General features: G+C 40.1%; 1 protein-coding gene across 2 annotated transcripts in view; it reads right to left on the bottom strand.

Moving 5' to 3' along the window:
• Positions 1-21,778, bottom strand: part of mdn1 (midasin AAA ATPase 1) — a 191,258-nt gene that overhangs the window by 153,443 nt on the left and 16,037 nt on the right. For both annotated transcript variants that reach the window (XM_061928076.2, XM_072912214.1), the window contains exons 4-12: positions 17,355-17,462; positions 16,952-17,141; positions 16,658-16,855; positions 16,453-16,584; positions 12,964-13,067; positions 10,806-10,920; positions 9,120-9,298; positions 6,875-6,956; positions 4,216-4,311 (exon numbers count right to left, since the gene is read on the bottom strand). In XM_061928076.2, the coding sequence (XP_061784060.2) occupies positions 4,216-4,311; positions 6,875-6,956; positions 9,120-9,298; positions 10,806-10,920; positions 12,964-13,067; positions 16,453-16,584; positions 16,658-16,855; positions 16,952-17,141; positions 17,355-17,462 (1,204 nt within the window). The remainder of the gene's footprint in view (positions 1-4,215; positions 4,312-6,874; positions 6,957-9,119; positions 9,299-10,805; positions 10,921-12,963; positions 13,068-16,452; positions 16,585-16,657; positions 16,856-16,951; positions 17,142-17,354; positions 17,463-21,778) is intronic.

Genomic DNA, 21,778 nt, shown 5'->3' with positions numbered 1-21,778 from the left:
ATATGGGAGCCGCGCTGAGCGCACCTCCAAGCGCGTCTCGCTGCCGGCGACGGCCGGGTATGGGCCCAACGCTCCAGCGCCATCCATTTTCAGGGCCAGTTGATTCGGCAGGTGGGTTGTTACACACTCCTTAGCGGGTTCCGACGTCCATGGCCACCGTCCTAGCTGCTGTCTATATCAACCAGGGTGAGCCCCACCCCTTTCGTGAGCGCACTGCGCACGGAGTGACCCCTTTTACGCGCCCCCGGCAACAGGGGTGGCGGGCAGGTAAGCTGCGCGGGCGGAGCGCGCGGAGTGACCCCTGTTACGAGCCCCCGGCCACGGGGGTGGCGGGCAGGTAAGCTGCTTACCTGCTGCGCGTGACGCCGGCCGCGGCGAAGGCGGACGAGGCGGGGTGTCGGTGCGGTGGGCGCGGTGGTGACCCTGGACGTGCGTCGGGCCCTTCTCGCGGATCGCCTCAGCTACGACTCCCGGTGGGGCCCTCTCGGGGGAAGGGGCCTCGGTCCCGGACCCCGGCGAGGCGTCGGGGGCCTTCTCCGCTCCGTAAAAGTGTCCATCTCTTTTTTTTTTTTTTCTTCTGTTGTGGCATATGCAGCAGGTGCCTGCTCGTTTTTCGTATGTGGGTAACAACATTTAACTATGTATATATATTTCCGAATTGGTTTAACGGCCACCCGCCTGAATCTATTTAAAATCTAATTTTTTTTTATTTCAATCAAGTACAACCCATTTATCATTTATTTATTTATAACCGCCCGACCCGACCCGACCCGCGGATAAAATCTAATTTTTTTAAATTTCATCCGCCCGATCCGCGGATAATCCGCGGACTCCGCGGTTGTGCCCGCAAACCGCGCATCTCTAATACATATATATATATACACACACATACATATCTACACACATATAGAATAGAATAGAATAGAATAGAATAGAATAGAATAGAAAGTACTTTATTGATTCCTGGGGGAAATTCAGCACTACAGTTTGCTCACAATAGACAATAATAATAATAATAATAATAAATAATATAATATATATAATATATTATACATATAATATATAATATATGAATAATATAAATATATTCTACATATATTCTACATTTAAGTGCAGTCAAGGAACATGTGCATTATACTGTCTGATGGCTGTCGGTATGAAGGACCTCCTGTGTCGTAACGTGTTGCATTTTGGGAGTCTGAGCCTTCCACTGAACGTGCTCATTCTCTCCGCAAGGTCCGAGTGTAGTGGGTGGGAGGTATTGTCCATAATGGCTAGAAGTTTTGCTAGACTTCTCCTCTCTGACACCACAGCCAGAGAGTCTAGCTCCACTCCCACCATGTTACTGGCCTTCTCAACCAACTTGTCCAGTCTGTTTGCGTCCCTCGCTCTCAGCCCGCTGCCCCAGCAGGCTACGGCGTACAAGAAGGCGCCCGCCACCACCGACTCGTAGAACATCTTCAATATCTTTGTACAGACGTTGAAGGATCCTAGCCTCCTGAGGAAGTAGAGGCAGCTCTGTCCCTTCTTGTAGAGTGCCTCAGCGTGTTTTGACCAATTCAGCTTGTTGTCGATGTGTACACCGAGGTATTTATAATCCTCAACCATGTCCACATCGACCCCCCTGATGGAAACAGGGGTCGCCAGAGTACTCCTCCTCCTTCCCAGGTCCACAACCAGCTCCTTGGTCTTCGTCACATTGAGCTGGAGGTGGTTCTTTCCACACCATGTGACAAAGTCCTCCACCAGTGCCCTGTATTCCTCATCATCACCATCCTCAATACACCCCACTATCGCTGAGTCATCAGAAAACTTCTGAAGGTGGCATGACTCTGAGTGATTGTGGAAATCGATGGTGTAGATGGTGAAGAGGAAGGGGGAGAGGACTGTGCCCTGTGGGGCCCGGTGTTGCTGACCAGCCTGTCAGACACAGTCCTGCAGTCGCACGTACTGTGGTCTGTCAGTCAGGTAATCAACAACCCAGGACACCAAGGGGGCCTTCACCTGCATCGTCTCCAACTTCACACCCAGTAGTCCAGGCCGTATGGTATCGAAAGCACTGAAGAAGTCAAAGAAGATGACCCTCACACTGCTCGCAGGCTTGTCTCGGTGGGTGTGGGCTCGGTTCAGCAGGTAGATTACTGGGTCCTCCACTCCCAGTCGGGGCTGGTAGGCGAATTAGAGTGGGTCCAGGTGGGGCTTGACTGTAGGGTGGAGTTGTTCCAGGACCAACCTCTCCATGGTCTTCATGATATGGGAGGTTAGAGCCACCGGCCTGTAGTCCTTCGACGTGCTGGGTCGCGTGCACTTGGGGATGGGGACCATGCATGAGGTTTTCTACAGTGTGGGGACTTTCTGCAGCCTAAGGCTCATGTTGAAGATGTGCTGGAGCACACCACACAGTTGTGGGGCGCAGGCTTTGAGCACCCTGGGGCTCACACCGTCAGGACCCGCGGCCTGTTTGTAGCTTATTTAGCTGTGCATTCACCTGTTCTGCAGACAGACACACTGGGGGGGTCTCAGGTTGTTGCCAGTAGGTTACCTCAAAACAGCCCTGTAGTGTCTCTTGGACCCTTTCTGACCACCTTCTCACTGTTTTTTTGGTCACAGGCTGTCTTTTGATCAGAGGCACATAACAGGGGTTGAGGTAAACAAGGTTGTGGTCTGACCGGCCCAGCTCTGGTAGTGGTATGGAGCTATACGCATCCTTGATGTTTGCGTACAGCAGGTCCAGGATCTTATTTCCTCTGGTGTGGCAGCTGACATACTGAGTGAAGTTGGGTAGTGATTTGTCCATAGTAACATGGTTAAAATCTCCCGAGATGAGGATGAGCGCTTTCGGGTGCTTGGATTGTAGTCTGGCTATCGAGCTGTGGATGACGTCCATGATATATATATATTTACATTTATATACACACATATATACATATATATATATATAAATAAATACTAGGTGTGTAACGGTACGTGTATTTGTATTGAACCGTTTCGGTACGGGGGTTTCGGTTCGGAGGTGTACCGAACGAGTTTCTAAGCTAAAGTCTTAACAAGCTGCTTTGCTTCTTCTGCCTCTGTCTCAGCACCCACCATTGTACCACCCACACAACCATCTGATTGGTTACATACAGAGCGGTAACCGCCAATCAGCAGTGCGTATTCAGAGCGGTAACAGCCAATCAGCAGTGCGTATTCAGAGCGCATGTAGTCAGCGCTACAGCGTCGAGCAGATAGGTGTTTAGCTCGGGCAGGATGGAGTAGCACTTTTATTGTGAAGACAAAAACTGTACGGCTTGTCTTTAGACTCTTGATGGCAGGTGTGCGGGAGAAAAAAAAAGGCTGTGTTAAAATAAAAAGTGTTCCTAGTTCTTGGCCGCCGGTTTTTCTTCATAATGACTTTATTGACATACAAAGCAACAGTGGATCTTGTGAAAATGTGTATAGTTTAAAGAGGCACTGCATTTGGGGGGTATATAGAAACATATAATAGGCTCCATTGTAAGCTGACTTTTGATGGCATTTATTTAATATTTGGAATGCATTAAAAAAGAAAAATGTGTTTTTGTCTTACATAAGGATTGTGAATAATAGGCTAAATTCCCCAAAAAAGTAAGGTTTCCCTTTAAATAAGGCTAACATTTGTTCTTTAATTTCAGGCAAATTAAGGCACTTAAATTGTTTTCTGTTAGAGACTAAAAAAATATGTTAATAAAATTATTTTTTGTTGTAAGTTGATCTATATTTATTTATTTTTTATGTTAGTGAGGATACTATGTTTTGCAGGGGTGTAATTACAACAATTTCATAGACAAATGATACTATTTATAGTCGCGGCAAACAGTGGGAGGACACAAAATGTTTTCTTCTTCCTCGGCGGGAGCGTAACAGAAAACAATTGAGAACCACTGCGAGTGTGAATGTTGTCTGTCTATCTGTGTTGGTCCTGCGATGAGGTGGCGACTTGTCCAGGGTGTATCCCGCCTTCTGCACGAATCCAGGCTCTAGTACCCCCCGCGATCACGAAAGGGAAAAGCGGTAGAAAATGGATGGATGCTTTAAGAGGTTAGATCACACAAGGTCACATAAACTGCGGCCTTGTGTGATCTCTAAGAGTCTAAGAGTCTCTTGCTTTGCATTTTCAACAGTGCCCGGACCAAGACAGCATATGTTTAATCTGTAAATGTTTTTGTATTTAGACAATGGCTTGACAGGAAATACCTTTTCTTTGGAGATATTAAGTTTGCTTCCAATTATCTCAGCCATCTGCAGTTGGCTTTCCGGATGAGACATCATTGCTGTGAAGCAGTCAAGAGCCTAGTGAAAAAAATGATCAAAAGATTTTACTAAATAGATGATGGGTAATCACAAACATAGCAAATTGTTTATCTGCTTTATATTCCTAAAAATCTTTATAGTCCACCTCATGGCCGTAGTAATCCGCCAAAGTTGAATTTAAGTTAATTGGATTTGTTGTTAGTTTACCACGTTTCAGCCTTAATCTAAGAGGATTCTTCAGTTCTAAACAATTAGATGCAGAGAGTTAACATGTTTGTGTTGCGACAATGTCATTTGTGCCATGCACTCTTTTTCTTCTTCTGCAGCTCTGGTGTTTCTGGTGCTTTCTGTCAGCTTATAGCACCACTTGTGGCGAGGCATTGTACTACATCCGTTTCAACCAGTGAAGCTTTTGCGATAGAGATGCGCGGATAGGCAATTATTTCATCCGCAACCGCGTCAGAAAGTCGTCAACCATCCGCCATCCACCCGATGTAACGTTTGATCAGAACTGCACCCGCCCACCATCCGCCCGTTGTTATATATCTAATATTAATAAAAAAATTTAAAAAAAGGGTGAAAACTACGCGAATTGCACCTTGTGCAGACAAGATTTTTCGATCGGACACGGAGGAATTAGCGATGTAAAAGACCACGTTGGGACAAAAAAACACAAGTCTAATGCCGTTGCTAGCGATACAAGTGGAAAACTTTCAACGTTTTTCGTCGCCCAAACAGATTCTTTGGATGTGATAAATGCCGAAGTTTTATTTACGGAGGCAATAATTGAGCATGGACTTCCAATCGCACTGGCTGATCACATGGGACAGTTAATAATGTAATGCAACCTTTAAAAATCATTACGCGGTGATCGCGATCCCAAAAATAAACTTTTCTTGCATGATAATGTCCAGAAAAATTCGCTTTATATTACTATAGAGTCCTTTTAACGAATGAGTTTGATGGTTTATCACAAACCTTAAATGAAAGAAGTCCTTTGTTCTCCTGCACCGCATGCGCAATCCTGTCGGCTGTATTTCACAGCACGACATACTGTAAAAAGTGTTTATACTATTTATACTTTCAATTAACAAATTGAAGTCTTGTGAAAGGTTGACAGGATAACTGGCATTAACTGTCAAAATAATTTCAAACTATTGAAGTTAGCTTACAGAATAAACATGTCAATCAACCCATATGATTTTTGCTGTAATATTTTTGTTTTGAAAAGTCACTGTGACTGATAGAAAAGTGATGGTTTTAGCAACATTTTAACCTGTCTGAATGCTAATAGTCATTTTGCGTCGGGGGGCGAAGCCCTGAACCCTCCACCAGGACTTTGTCCTGGACCTACCGGGGCCTGCGGCCCTTGGACCCTGGCTACTAGGTTTTTCTGATTTAAAAGTTGGCAGGTATGGTGAGGTTATAAAGCTTTTGCCTGTTAAAGAAAGGAGACTGATCCAATGCACAGACATTCGCGTGCCACGCTGTCACGACCCAGACGCACACCAGTGCGCAATCATATGGGAGCCGCGCTGAGCGCACCTCCAAGCGCGTCTCGCTGCCGGCGACGGCCAGATATGGGCCCACGCTCCAGCGCCATCCATTTTCAGGGCTAGTTGATTCGGCAGGTGGGTTGTTACACACTCCTTAGCGGGTTCCAACTTCCATGGCCACCGTCCTGCTCTCTATATCAACCAGGGTGAGCCCCACCCCTTTCATGAGCGCACTACGCGCGGAGTGACCCCTGTTACGCGCCCCCGGCAACAGGGGTGGCAAGCAGGTAAGCTGCGCGGGCGGAGCGCGCGGAGTGACCCATGTTACGAGCCCCCGGCCACGGGGGTGGCGGGCAGGTAAGCTGCTTACCTGCTGCGCGTGACGCCGGCCGCGGCGAAAGCGGACGAGGCGGGGTGTCGGTGCGGTGGGCACGGTAGTGACCCTGGACGTGCGTCGGGCCCTTCTCGCGGATCGCTTCAGCTACGGCTCCCGGTGGGGCCCTCTCGGGGGAAGGGGCCTCGGTCCAGGACCCCGGCGAGGCGTCCCTTCTCCGCTCCGTAAAAGTGTCCATCTCTTTTCTTTTTTTTTCTTCTGTTGTGGCATATGCAGCAGGTGCCTGCTCGTTTTTCGTATGTGGGTAACAACATTTAACTATGTATATATATTTCCGAATTGGTTTAACTGCCACCCGCAAAAAAAAAAAAAAAAAAAAAAAAAAAAAAATTAATCCGCCCGACCCGACCCGCGAGCGGATAAAATCTTAGTTTTTTTAATTTCATCCGCCCGATCCGCGGATAATCCGCGGACTCCGCGGTTGTGTCCGCAAACCGCGCATCTCTAGTTTGCGACTGGATGTGCTGATGTATTTATTTTGTCAAACAGGCAGCAAAATGAAACTAAAACGTTACAGTGTGTACAGTGTCATGAGACGTATGTGGGAACGGCACATAAAAACATTTTGAACTGAAGAATCCTTTTAAATTAAAGGTGTAACTAACAGCAACACCAGGTACATCTATTCCCTTTTTTTTTTTTTAGATATTCACTTTCTGTACACTGGATAGATATTTCACTCATTGTGAAGTCAAACACAAAACTCGCTTGCCTCTTGGAAGACATGCTGTGCTGTAGTTGGAGACGTGCTGTCAAAATCGACACTGATCCTCTCACACCATTTCAGTAAATCCCTAGATGAATAAAAACACACACAAATGAAAATATCAGCAAGAATGCTGTCTTGCATGAGACAAACTTGTCCAATCACACGCAGCGTAATATGATCGCTCCCCTACATTTACCCTGGGAGGAATGCGAATCGCTCTATAGGTTGTACGGTATTCAGTCACGAGACTTTTTCTGACTTGTTTACTTCCAGTGAACAAAAAACAAACCACTATGGCTACCGTGCAGCAAACAGTGTGCAAACTGAGTATGCAAGGAGCCTAGATCTAACCACTAAAAGCAGATATGAGCGAAAAAACCTAACTATGCAAAAAGACCGATCCCTATACTTTGTCAAAAAAAAAAAATAGTTGAGTGATTTCAAGTATTATCCAATAGTCGCCTTCCCAGAGTTGTCGAACTATCTGGTGCTCCAGACGTCCTTCTACACGGCAAAACAGATGAAAAAGTGTGAGTGGCTGGGTCAACGGAATTGGTATCAAGAATAAAACATGAATCGTTTTTGTTTGGGTAAAGTTGCATTTCAAGATTTTACTTGGCGTCTTACGAGGACGCCTCCTTGTACGTACCGGTATATAAAATGTGAGTAGCTCTCCATAGTTTTGATTTAATATTTTTAATTTAATTTAGTTAATAATTTAACCACTCATTAAGATAATAACTCAACACCTGGCTAGTTGTGAAAGAAGACGGAGAAGTGATCAGAGCTGACTGTAACTGTTTCGACCATGAACATTGTTGCTGTTGCACGCGTTGTTATGAGTACGCATGTTTTCCCCCGTCTTTATCAAAATATAACTATAGATCTTAACATTTTGTATGTGATGAAAGCTTTATTTATGATTGCTGTCTTTGGTAAAAAACTGAACTTTTCTAGGTTTTGCTCACTCGCCGAGTTGGTTGTTTACGAAACACGCGTAGCAATACTAGTGTTTTAAGAACTCCGAAACAAGATAAAATACAAAAAACATCAAGATAATACTTGAAGGGGAAGTGATCATTGCAAACCTGTGCGTTTTTCGTCGTCGCTTTTTTCCACCCTTCTTGATTACCTCTCAAGGAACTCCCAAGAAATGTTTATCCTTTTCATGATTTGAACAGTTTCAACAGCCTAAACAATGCAAGCATAGGGCATTTTTCTTGAAAGAAAAATTCCTCAAAACAGCCTATTAAAATGGGCTTTTTAAACATCAAATCATTGTCTTCCAAAACGTTATTAGTTAATGAGGTCATTAGAGACATCAATCTTAACGTCATTGGTCTCAGCGAAAACTGGTTAAAACCAGATTAATTTTTCGCGCTTAACGAGGACAGATTGAAATATCCATATGAATATGGTTAGGTTAGACCATCTGTGCGTGGCGCTCCAGACTATAATTGATAGCCGTGTTCTTACACAAATAATAAATGAACACACGCATCGCAACGGTAATACGATAGACCTATTGTCAACATAACCACTGTTAATCATCTTAAATATTTTTTCAGTATAGTAGCCTCGCTAACCCAACAAGGGACTCCCCGGGTCGCTCCACCCACTCGGCTGATGACTTTATGAATTTCTTTAATAAAAAAATTAGAAAGGAGATTAAAGATAACGCGTCCCAACTCCAACTGGGTTCTATTGAAACAGATACGAATGTATGTACAACGGATATTTCCCTCCAAAATAATCTCTCTTTTTGAAGAAATACCAGAGGAACTCCTGCGACTTGTACCGACAAAACAAACATGTTTACTTTAACCACTTCCTGGGAAACTTACCAAGGAGCTGTTTGTAATATTAGGACCATCAGTGCTAAATATGATTAACTTATCACTTTCCTCCACATCTGTGGTGCCTTCCAAGGTTGCTCGTTGTTCCCACTGGGTTGTGTTTTTTCTTCCCCTGATGTGGGATCTGAGCCGAGGATGTTGTTGTGGCTTGTGCAGCCCTTTGAGACATTTGTGATTAAGGGCTATATAAGTAAACTTTGATTGATTGATTGGCAAATTGCAGCTCAGAACGCTTTGACAAAAGACGCTCGCTTGACCACCATTTTGAACCTTGCATATTTACCGGTAATGAAGCCTGATGTGACATCAGCTGAATACAACCTATAAGCAATGTGTGTCTACTGTTAAGCGCAAAATGAAAATAACAAGCTTCATCGTGGGCTAGTCCTCACCTTAGAGACAGTGCTCTGCCCTCCAGCTTTGTGGGTCTCTCCTCAGACTTGCACTGAAGGCTTTCTCGGGAGTTTTGATGTAACAACGGGTCTAAATGTCTCTCACCCGTCAGGAGGCAGTAAATATCCAAGAGACGATCTGCCACCATTGTCAGTGTTGGATACTTGTTGATTACCACCTACGCACAGAAAGATTGTCAAATAAGGGCTCATTCATGCAGAAGTTTTGTAATCAACACAAATATACAAAAGGTAATTACTACTAATTTGTTGTACTGTACTTTAGACGCTCCTATGCGGTATGTTGATATGACAATGACACAGGGAAGCTGAGTGCAATGCATGGCGAGTCTCATGTTCACTTTGTGTGGTTCAAGGACATAATACAATTAATAAAACCTCTGTTTTATCTTTGCAAATACACACATAAGGCCTGATTTACATAAGGTATGCGTATACTCAAAACCATGCACATTTGAAATAAAACGCAAAGCTGATCGACTAAATGTGTGCAAAGTGGATAGCGTCTGTTAAGTAAGCAGTATAATGGGGGGAAATTAATTTTGTGTCTCTGTCTTCATTAATATGCAGAATATATGCTAATCTCCAAAACACCCACAATACTGGGAGAAGATGCAAATATATTAAACAGCATGCGCAATGTGATTTATAAACACTCATCAAAGTTTTGGGAGCTCTTTTTTGCATTTTATTTAGCATGTGGGAAAAAGAATGTGATATCTGACACAGACACAAACGGCTGTGAGGAAAGAGGTGCTCGCGCTGCAAAAACAGCTGATGGACACAGAACCCTGTGTCCTACGTGTGTGTATCAACACTTTTGGATTGGACTGATAGAAGTAAAAGATATTGGACAGATCTTCTATACAGCAATTTCCTTTTATAATTTTTTAGCTGCTGGATGACTGATGATTGATTAAAATGAATTAAATTTGGTGTCTTGCGTTTGAGTCATTCCAAATGCACGAACAGCATTAGGTGTCAGTGTGCATATTTTTTTCTTGTCAAGATTACAATTCAGAAAAGGTGTTACAGAATATAGATGTGTGCTGGTTCAACACATTGCACACAGGTAGGAGCATGATAACACGAATGTGCAGAAAATTATCAAGTGTCTCTGTAGTAAAAACTCTGTATGCATGCAAAATCCTCATTTAAATAGGGCAGTCAGCACCATATTTTAATTGCACTTGATGTGTTAGAAGTTCACACGCAACATGGCTACCTATAGTACACGCTATTTTATTGTTTGCACACGCTGTTTAGCGCATGGTATTTGGATATTAGTACATCTGGCCCATTGTATCTTATTTGGTTTCGATGAGATGCAAACACATTAGAAGAAAAGAAACTGGGAGGATTTAGCCATTTAATCTAAGATCTGAACAACACAAAGACACGTGCAAGAGCACACAAGCACATACTCAGCAGACACAAGTCATAAAATGACTGTAATGCAATTGCTCCGCTCTATGTAAATGATAATTGTCAACTTTCATAATAAATATCAATCGACTCCAAAATAATCCCCAATTCCAAACTCTGTTTGCACTGGTAAACAAAATATGTCTAAATCTAATGCAATCAGTGACATTACAGGTGGCTACATGCATCGGGTAGATAGAACAAGAACAACATTCAAAACATTCTGCATCCATTACTTACCATTTTCAGCTCTTCTCTAGTCATGTTACCAATCTGCAGCTTTGTCCAGTACTTATCAAGTAAAGCTGCATTGGAGTGTGGTGGTTTGTGCCAACCGCCATCACTGTAGTTCATCCTTTAATACAAAAACAATAAGTTAGTTTGTTTTGTTATCCGAAACAAAGGAGAATATGATATCAAACTCTAATTTATGTTTTACCACAAACTAAGTAATACAAAGAAATATGGATATGCTACTACAAGCATATTTGCAAATTGTGCATTTATAGCATGACTTAACTCCAGATTTTTTTTTTTAACATACAGTACAGTGCATAATTTTAGAAAATAAGAACACCAGCAACAATCTCATGTACAACTGTTTAATTGTATTACTTGTATTTTAGAATTTTAGTATTAGGTTCATTGAAGACTCTAAATAAGGGGTGTCAAACTAATTTTAGCTCAGGGGCCGCGTGGATGTAAAACTATTCCCTCGTGGGCCAGACTGGTAAAATCATGGCATCCATCCATCCATCCATTTTCTACCGCGTCTCCTTCTCGGGGTGGCAAGGGGTGCTGAAGTCTATCCCAGAGACACTCGGGCGGTAGGTGGGGTAAACTCTGGAAAAGTCGCCACCTCATCGCAGGGCCAACACAGGCATAATTATTAAAAAACTTTAAGCACTTTTGGGGCGGCGTGGCTCGGTTGATAGAGTGGCCGTACCAGCAACTTGAGGGTTCGATCCTCGCTTCCGCCATCCTCGTCACTGCCGTTGTGTCCTTTGGCAAGATACTGTATCCACCTGCTCCCAGTGCCACCCAAACTGGTTTAAATGTAACTTAGATAATGGGTTTCACTATTTTCTGCTGGATTTACTCTCTATTTTATGCTGCAGCTGTTACGTATACTGTAATATTGTACATGGTAATTGTTATATATTGTATATATATGATATAAACATTTAATATAATGTATCAGTATATATCATATACTGTACATATATTATTTAAATATTACGTATATATGTTATATTTAATATTGCTTTTAGTCTATTTTATACCTGCATTGTCCTTCCCATCTTTTCAATCATTTGTAACTGAGCTACTGTGTGGAACAATTTCCCTTGTGCATCATTAAAGTTTGTCTAAGTCTTAAGTCTAAGTAAAGCGCTTTGAGTCACTAGAGAAAAGCGCTATATAAATATAATTCACTTCACTCCTGTTCAGCATTCCCATGTTGACAGTTCACCATTAAAAACGAGTATAGAAAAGCAATCGAGTGTTTCCTCAAACCGCCACATTGGTGACATCCACAACTGCCACAGCACATTTGTTTATCATTCAAATATTCCAATTATGATATAATCAAAACAATGATCAAAATGACACCATAATAACCAAATTAAAGGTAACATAACTTCAAACTTAATCAATGTGAAAATGGCAAATTTAAGCATAAAATAAAATAGAACAAACAAATGTAAAAAACAAATTTTTACAATGGAGTTCATGGTGCACATCGTGCCATCTACAAATTGCGAGCGCTGCACGGAATTACAACTACAAAGATGATGGTCATGTTAACTTAAGTCTGTGTGGGTGTGGGTTACATTGGAATTGCGTTACAGAAAATGGATGAATGAAATGTGCAGTGGGCCAGTCATTCAGAAGTGTATGCACATGATGCACAATAATTTGATCGTCTGCTGATTAAAGTTTAGCCCTTATGGTAAGACAGAACATAAACTACATCCAGATTTGTCAATGGTATTAAAGTAAGGAAACCGGCTAGGCCACAATAGCTTCTTAAAGTGTTTCATTTGTTGTCTTGGCCGTATGTTTTGGGTCATTGTCATGTTGAAAGAACCACTTCAGTGTTCTGACTGAGGCCAGGAGGTTCTTATTCATGATCAAACAGTAAATGGACCGCCCATTGGGCTACTGATTTGCTGAAAATGTCTTGTCCCCTGAAAAAATGTATTTCTGTCCACGGAACAAACATCTTTTCCATAACTGACCAATAAGATCATAGTCATTGTATATTTCAAGAGGTGCCACACATGATAGAAAAAAGCCTGCAGGTATTATAAATATGCATTTTGTAGTATACTGTATTAATGTAATAGTTACAGATGGACAAACAGTAGATATATGTTTTTTTTAATGGCATTCATACCTTCTTGTTGCAAAGAACTGAAATCCAGGGGATATGTCAATGCTATCCTCCCGTCCTGGAATCATTAACTTTTTATTCTCCATTAATGGAAGGAGGACAGATACCTTGAAAAAAAGAAAATTTTACAGCAGATTAAATGTGTGTCTGTATTGGGTGTACAATAGGTGCAACAGAACATATATTATGTATAGAGCAGACCACGCCAAAGTTTGGACACACCTTCTCCTCATTCAATGCATTTTCTTTATTTTCATTAGTATTTACATTGTAGATTGTCACTGAAGGCATCAAAACTATTACCGTAATGAACACATGTGGAATTAAGTACTTAACAAAAAAAAGTGAAATAACTGAAATCGTCGAGAGAATGCCAAGAGTGTGCAAAGCAGTAATCAGAGCAAAGGGTGGCTATTTTTAATTAACTAGACTATAAAACATGTTTTCAGTTATTTCACCTTTTTTTGTCAAACGTGTTCATTCGTAGTTTTGATGCCTTCAGTGACAAAATACAATGTAAATAGTCATGAAAATAAACAAAACCCATTGAATGAGAAGGTGAGTCCAAACTTTTGGCCTGTACTGTATAATGTTCACAAAGTGGTGACCCTCGCCCCATCCTTGTTTGTGAATGACTGAGCATTTCATGGAAGCTGCTTTTATAACCACTCATCCCAATTAGCCTGTTCACCTGTGGGATGTTCCAAATAAGTGTTTGATGAGCATTCCTAAAGTTTCTCAATCTTTTTTGCCACTTATGCCAGCATTGTAAAAACATGTTGCAGGCATCAAATTCCAAATGAGCTAAAAGTTTACCAGTTTGAATGTTAAGCATCTTGTCTTTGCGGTGTATTTATTTGTGAAGTGAATTACATTTATATAGCGCTTTTTCTCAATTGACCAAAGGCGCTTTACATTGTGAAACCCAATATCTAAGTTACATTTAAACCAGTGTGGGTGGCACTGGGAGCAGGTGGTTAAAGTGTCTTGCCCAAGGACACAACAGCAGTGACTAGGATGACTGAAGCGGGGATCGAACCTGCAACCCTCAAGTTGCTGGCACGGCCGCTCTACCAACTGAGCTATACCGCCCCTAATTAATTATAGGTTGAAAAGGATTTGCAGCGCTTTGTTGTTAAGGCAGCCGTCTTAACAACAAAGAGCCACCGCCTAACCTAAAGTCTTAAAAAAAACCAACTAAAATTTAAAAAAAATTATTTGCATCGCTGCTTACTTCCGGAACCAAACTCACAGCAGCGCTGGCGCATGCGCACATGCGTCGTTCAGCTTGAAATACGGTAACATGGCGGAACACAACTATACGGACTTTGCGACGGAGCTTTGCCCTCGGAGTAAACAGAGCCAAACGCTTGGTTTAACTTTATTTTCCCTCACTTCATTTCCGTGGACTTTCGGCGTGCGTGTAAGAGCGGTAGTTTTTAGATGGCGACAGGTGTGGACAATATTGGAGACAGACGCATCTGTCCCACACAAAGTATACAGCAAAGGAGAAAACTATTTGATGTTGCATTTATTTTCTCAATACAGCGTCCTTCAGCTGCTGTGACAGAGTTATCGAGAGGAAACATGAAGCAGGCGATGTGTCGTGAACGTTGTCACAACTTTTTTTATAAAGTCTTTAGTTTGTTTACTGGGATGTTCACTCGTCCTTTACTTAACTGCAAACTGTATCAGTGTTCAAATAACATCAATACTAGCTATAATGTATTGTCATCTCATCCAACTGAACGCAGGCTGTGAAGATTGTGTACTCGATATGAGAGGTACCACTCCTGTTTATTTTTGTTGGCCAAACTGTTGGTGTTGATGGAGAACAACAAAGCTTGTTTATTAGACTTCATTTTCATTAGCCAAACTGCTTTGTGTTTTATATTTTCTTAATATTTTATGGTGTATAGTTAATTTTTATACGACATATTTCTGCTCAAACTCTTAATGGATCTGTCCCGATACAGTATCTACATTTACATAAATTAGGACATATAAATGTACATAACAAAAAATACCTCTCTCTATGAAAATGTAAAAATAAGAGATAAAATAAAAAAAATAAAAAAATAACTGGGATTTATATAGCGCTTTTCTAAGTACCCAAAGTCGCTTTACATGTAGACATAAAGACATGTAATGAGAAAAAGATGACACGTTGATACTATTAATGAACAAAAAGACAAATATTTGTCTTTAAATATATGGATAACGTGTATCTATAAACTTTTTATTCGACATTACAAACTACATGATGGCGTCGCGTTCACACCCCAACACTATTTTACCTAACATAATGAATAATCATGATATAAATATTGATAAAAATAATCTTAAATATTATTTTGGCCATAATTGTGCAGCCCTATGTGTAAGACTAAATCTCATACATCAACACTATATTTATCTACCGGTACATGGACAAAAAGTGCAGTTACGTCTTATGGCCATCAGCTGCCACTTTGCAAAATTCTTACATTTGTTTTTATTTTTGTATCTCTTATGTCCATAAAGTGATATCTGGTATCATGCACAATGTTCACATTTATTTATTTATTTTTTTCTACCATATTATTTTGTGTATAATGCTTGTGTTGCTTTCATATGCACGTTCAACTTTCTACTTAAGGTCCATGAAACAGTGTTTTTAACTACAACGTTTCTCCTACCATGGAAATAATTTTCAATCTGTTGTTTGTGTTTTTTTAATAATAAAACTTGGTTAAAAGATTTCAGTTTAAGCACATTTAAAAAATACCGCGATAATGATAACCATGATAATACATTTTCATAGAGCGACATCCCTAATATATATATATATATATATATATATATACACACACACATATACTGTATGTATGCATGTATATATATATATATATATATATATATATATATATATATACACACACACACATATACTGTATGTATGCATGTATATATATATATATATATATATATATATATATATATATATATTAGGGCTGCAACAACTAATCGATTAAATCGATTATAAAAATAGTTGGCGATTAATTTGGTCATGGATTCGTTGGATCTATGCTATGTGCAATTCGCAGAGGCAATTTTTTTTTTTTTTTTTTAATAAAAAAATAAAAATAAAAAAACCTTTATTTATAAACTGCAACATGTACAAACAGCTGAGAAACAATAATCAAAATAAGTATGGTGCCAGTATGCTGTTCATTTTCAATAAAATACTGTAAAGGATAGAAATATAGTTTGTCTCTTTTATCCGATTATTAATCGAAGTAATAATCGACAGATTAATCGATTATCAGACGAATAGTTAGTTAGTTGCAGCCCTAATATATATATATATATATATATATATATATATATATATATATATATATATATATATAAACACACACATATACAGGGCTTGAATTTAACCACGTGCCGCGACCACCCTCACATAATACTAAACTAACTTAAATAAACCACACCTAAGGTAGTACTTACCACATCTAGTGGTGCATGATCAATGTCTTCCAACAAAATCCACATTCCTTTAGTCACAGCCTGTGTCAGAGTTCCTGGCTGCCATATGAACTTTCCTGGTATGTCAGTGCATCGATACATACCAAGCAGAAGCTGGGAAACAATCACAGGCACTCACAGACAGCAACAGCATTGTTAATAGCATTTGAGTTGCACTTTGACTTACCTTACTATCTGTTTGATCCCCAAGCTGAACCTTCAGAAAGTTTGTAGTTTTTGCATGACCTGTATGGGCAGCCATAATCTCCACCAGGGCAGTTTTACCACATCCGATAGGCCCCTCTAGGAGCACAGGCTTCTGGGACGCCACAGCCAAAGCCAATCTTCTCAGATTGAGACTGGTTGAGTCCACTAGCACCATATCCTTTTTATTGTGAATAACAATCAACATTAAACCTAAATTATAAAACACACATAAAAGGACTAACAGAAAATGTTATGTGAAAAAGGAAAGGTTTACCTGCACAGCCTCTTTTGGAGCAATTTTGGGCAGCAAAACACCACAGATTGCCACAACATTTCGAGACAAGTCCTCTGATACCACTTGGCACTGGGTATACTTCTTTTTTTCCTTGTGCCATATTGCAGAGCCTTGATTGGCTAATACCAGGGCTTTGTCTACATCAGTCAGCTGGGTTTCTTCAAAGGACCTGGAGAGTAAAACCAAATACACAATCAAAGTGCATCTTCTGACAGAGTCTTGCTCAGGTATAATTTTGAGTTATCATCTCAAATTATATTTGGATGTTGGAAAACAAGCCTTTCAATACAAGTGCAATACAAATGAAAGAAAGTCCTGAAAGTTTTAACAGCACTAGATAAAAGATATTAAAAGATAGTAAATGTAGACAAAAGATACATACTTGATTTTCATTTGAAGAATTTCATCACTTGTCAGTGCTTTTGTCAGGAAGGTTGTTTTCTGCTGATCAGTCATACGAGAAACCAATGCTAAACAATTAGCAGTGTATCTGTTGGAGACCATGAAGAAAATAAACACAATTGTTGGGTAAAAAAATCTAATGTGACCAACAACAACAAAAAAACAGGGACATTTTGTCAAATACATTTGTTATTCTCTGCTGCCTTCAACTGAGATTTGGTTTAGGTCATTATTTAAACTTTTCGTTTTAAGTCCAAATTAGTGTTGTCCCGATACCAATATTTTGGTACCAGTACCAAAATGTATTTCGATACTTTGATACTTTTCTAAATAAAAGGGACCACAAAAACTTGCATTATTAGCTTTATTTTAACAAGAATTGTTACAGTGCATTAAACATATTGCAAGTTTGTCCTTAAATAAAATAGTGAACATACAAGACAACTTGACTTTCAGTAGTAAGTAAACAAAGGCTCATAAGTTAGCTGCTGACATATATTATTTTGTCAAAATTATCAAGGACAAGTGGTAGGAAATTAATTTTTAATCTACTTGTTCATTTACTGTTCATTTCTGCTTACTTTCTCTTTCAACATGTTCTATCTACACTTCTGTTAAAATGTAATAATCACTTATTCTTCTGTTGTTTGGATGATTTACATTAGTTTTGGATGATACCACAAATTTGGGTAACATTCCGATACCAAGTCGTTACAGGATCATACATCGGTCATATTCAAAGTCCTCATGAGTCCAGGAACATATTACCTGAGTTTATAAACATAATACTTTTTTTTTAAAGAAAGAAGATGTTGTGATCATAGTAGTATCGACTAGATACGCTCCTGTACTTGGTATTATTGCAGTGGAGGACAGGTATAGATCCACGCATGGCGTTTGTTTACATTTTGACGCCGGTGAGCTACGGTGTGTAGTGAAGCATGTTTAGCTATTCCTCGTCCTGCAGGGATGATACTTGTAAGAAAGTTACTTTATTTGTCACCATGGAAGCGAGGATTCGTGATTTAGAAGTCGCTACAACAATGCAGACTACGGATGGACTTTAGCCGCTAATTAGCTAGCCATGTCATAAAGCACCTCTTCCTGAGGGCGTTTCAGTGTTATAGCTTCACCTTTATCTTTAGTTTTTTGTATCCAAAATGCGTCCGTTCTCCTTTTTCTGTCTACACACTGTGTCTGCTTGTAAGTACTCAATGATTGTGCGCTGCCGAACATGCTCCTCTGCTCGCAAACCCAGCAATGACACAACGTGACGACGACGATGGGGGGGGACCGGTACTTTTTACAGACGGTATAGTACCGAATATGATTCATTAGTATCGCGGTACTATACTAATACAGGTATACCTTACAACGCTAGTCCAAATATAGGATTACAACAAAATATTTAGTGCTTTTGAAGTTTTTAGTTTTTCTATAATATTTGTAATGGTGGCAGTTTAATGGCTATTTAAGGGTGTATTTCAGTCAACGTTAAAAGGGCTGTACACAGATGCTGTGAGGGTGCCAACTTCCTATTGTATTTTACACTATATATCCCGCTCTGTCACGGCTTCTTGTATATAATGACGTAATCACGTACGCACGTAACACATGCACACGCATTAGCTTTAGGCATTGTTAGCTAATAAAATAGCAATTTGGATAGGTAGCATTAGCTGTCTATGAATGTATGTTCTGTCATAACAACAACATGACTGTAAAGTGTTCGTTGCTTCTCTTGGACTGCGTTTGTATGTTTGCACGCACTCCCTGAGTGTACGTGTTGACGAGATAGGGTGAGTGATCGCTGTAAACATCAATCATTTTATTCGGGCTGGTAAAAATGTTTTATTAGATAAACTTTGTAATTGTGAAAAATTGAGACAATCGTCAAACAAATGTGTTCCGTTAAACCACACATGGTAACATAAGCTAGGTGGTGGTCTTGTTAGATGTTTTAATTTAAAAAATATTACTATGAGGAAGTTGCAAACAGCACGCAGATCCCATCTAGTCCACCAGAACTTTCCATTTGGCTCTCAAAATCAAATGACAAGTCAGTATGAAATCATGGCACTAAATCTATCGGAGATGGGTCCTTTTATTATACAAATTCAAAGCAGCCCCATATTTGCGCTGATTTCCTTTAACTTTACTCACTTTGCTGAAAACAATGGCAGCACAGACAACTAGGGATGTCCCGATCCAGGTTTTTGCACTTCCGATCCGATACCGATATTGTTTTTGCACTTCCGATCCGATACTGACCGATAATGGCCTATCCGAGCATGTATTAAAGTTTAAAGTTATTTAGCCTACTTAGTTGTCAGAATCATGTTGAAAAGGGTTTTAGTACTCTTGATAACAACTAGCCATCTGAATTAGGTGAGTTTGAATAATACACAATGGTTGGTAACAAGAAACTGACCTGTTTATTCAAGGATAAACACAAAATAGACAAAATTATGCATGACAAACAGAAATGGCATCATTGAAACAAAAGCTGGGCGATATGGCCTTTTTTTAATATTGCGATATTTTAAGGCCATATTGCGATACACGATATATATCTCGATATTTTGCCTTAGCCTTGAATGAACACTTGATGCATATAATCACAGCAGTATGATGATTCTATGTGTTTTGATTGATTGATTGAGACTTTTATTAGTAGGTTGCACAGTGAAGTACATATTCCGTACAATTGACCACTAAATGGTAACACCCCAATAAGTTTTTACACTTGTTTAAGTCGGGGTCCACTTAAATTGATTCATGATACAGATATATACTATCAGATATATACTATCATCATAATACAGTCATCACACAAGATAATCACATTGAATTATTTACATTATTTATAATCCAGGGTGTGGAGGGGGGCGCCGGATGTAAGTGTCAAAAAGACAGCCTAAAGAGTTTGATATGAGAATACATCTAAAGTTAAAATATAGGGTAAAAATGCATCCATTTGCAGGAAATGTAGTCTTGATTTTCAACATTTTCTTTCAAGGCTTGCATGTCTACATTAAAACATTCTTCTTCATACTGCATTAATATATGCTACTTTTAAACTTTCATGCAGAGAAGGAAATCACAACTAAAAAAATGTTCATACAGTGTTGATGTGGAAATTTTTGCCTTGGCATTTTGATGGTGTGGACGTGTGGCACCGAATGGAGATAAGTGTCTCGACAGATGTCACAATATTTGAACAATGATGACGAAAACTGTTTTCTCTGTCGTGTTTGTATGTCGAAAATTGTTATGCGCTTATTTTTTTATTTGATTTTGTGCGTGGCATATAATTGCTATGCGCAGAGGACGTTTAAACAGTGCGCAATTGCACAAGCGCGCACCTTAGAGAGAACGTTGGTCACACCGCTGCGCTAGCATCACAGCTAACGTTAGCCATGCTGCTACCTCTCTGCTCGGGGAGGACGTATACGTATGTGACGTATGACGTGACAGTATGTGACGTGTGACGTGACAGTATGTGGCGTGTGTAAGAAGGTGCGCTTGCTGTCTGTGAGAAGCACAGACACAGAAAAGAGTGAGAAGAGCCTGTCGTGTATTGCCAGCAGCTAAAAGCAACTGCGTAAGAATCCACAGACTTGTGGATGTGATGAAGGTGTGCTGGAAAATGCGGAACGGAAATTAGGGAGCAGCAGAAAAGTGGAATGTACTATTTAAATAGGTGCGTTGGAAAACACGGAGCGGAATTTTTTTTTTAACTGGATCTGGATCGGCATTTTCCCATGCCTTGCCGATACGCATTTTTTTTGCAAATATCGGCGGCCGATCCGATCCAAATATCGGATCGGGACATCCCTACAGACAACATTCAATGTGAGATCACAGAGGACGTTAAAGATAGCGAGCAATATTAGTGACAACAGGTCCTTTACCACCGCAGGAACTTTTTCAGGAACTTCCCCGCTTAACCCACCAAAAACTACCCGGGTAGATTTAGTTCTTTAGGAACCATTCAAAGTTCCTCCTAGCTGGGTGGGATTTTTCCAAGCGACCAGGAACCTTTTCGAGGACGGACTGTGCTATCGAACGCTGATTGGTTGAACACAGTTGGGGGCTTTCCTAGAACTTCTCTTTCAAACACACGACCACCATCGGAATATACGCGGCGACTTGTTTATTTATTTCTTATTTCTTGTGTATTTTTTTTATTGCAACAAACTTGACAACGGAGTGAAAGAAAAACAAAAGGAGCTGTCAAAATGAAGGAACTTTTGTGTGCTGAAGAACGCTGATTAGTGGAACTATTTTGCAGTGTTTTTACTCAACTGTAGTCTTTAAAGTATATGCAATTTATTGTTGTTTATTAGTTTTTTAAAACTATTTCGTTACGCAAAATTGTAGTTATTAGCCTCAACTCGAGTT

The sequence above is a fragment of the Nerophis lumbriciformis genome, linkage group LG34 (genome assembly GCF_033978685.3).
Source record: "Nerophis lumbriciformis linkage group LG34, RoL_Nlum_v2.1, whole genome shotgun sequence".
NCBI classification, from domain to species: domain Eukaryota; kingdom Metazoa; phylum Chordata; class Actinopteri; order Syngnathiformes; family Syngnathidae; genus Nerophis; species Nerophis lumbriciformis.
The sequence above is the reverse complement of the archived record's forward strand: the minus strand, read 5'-3'. Positions and strand labels throughout refer to the sequence as shown.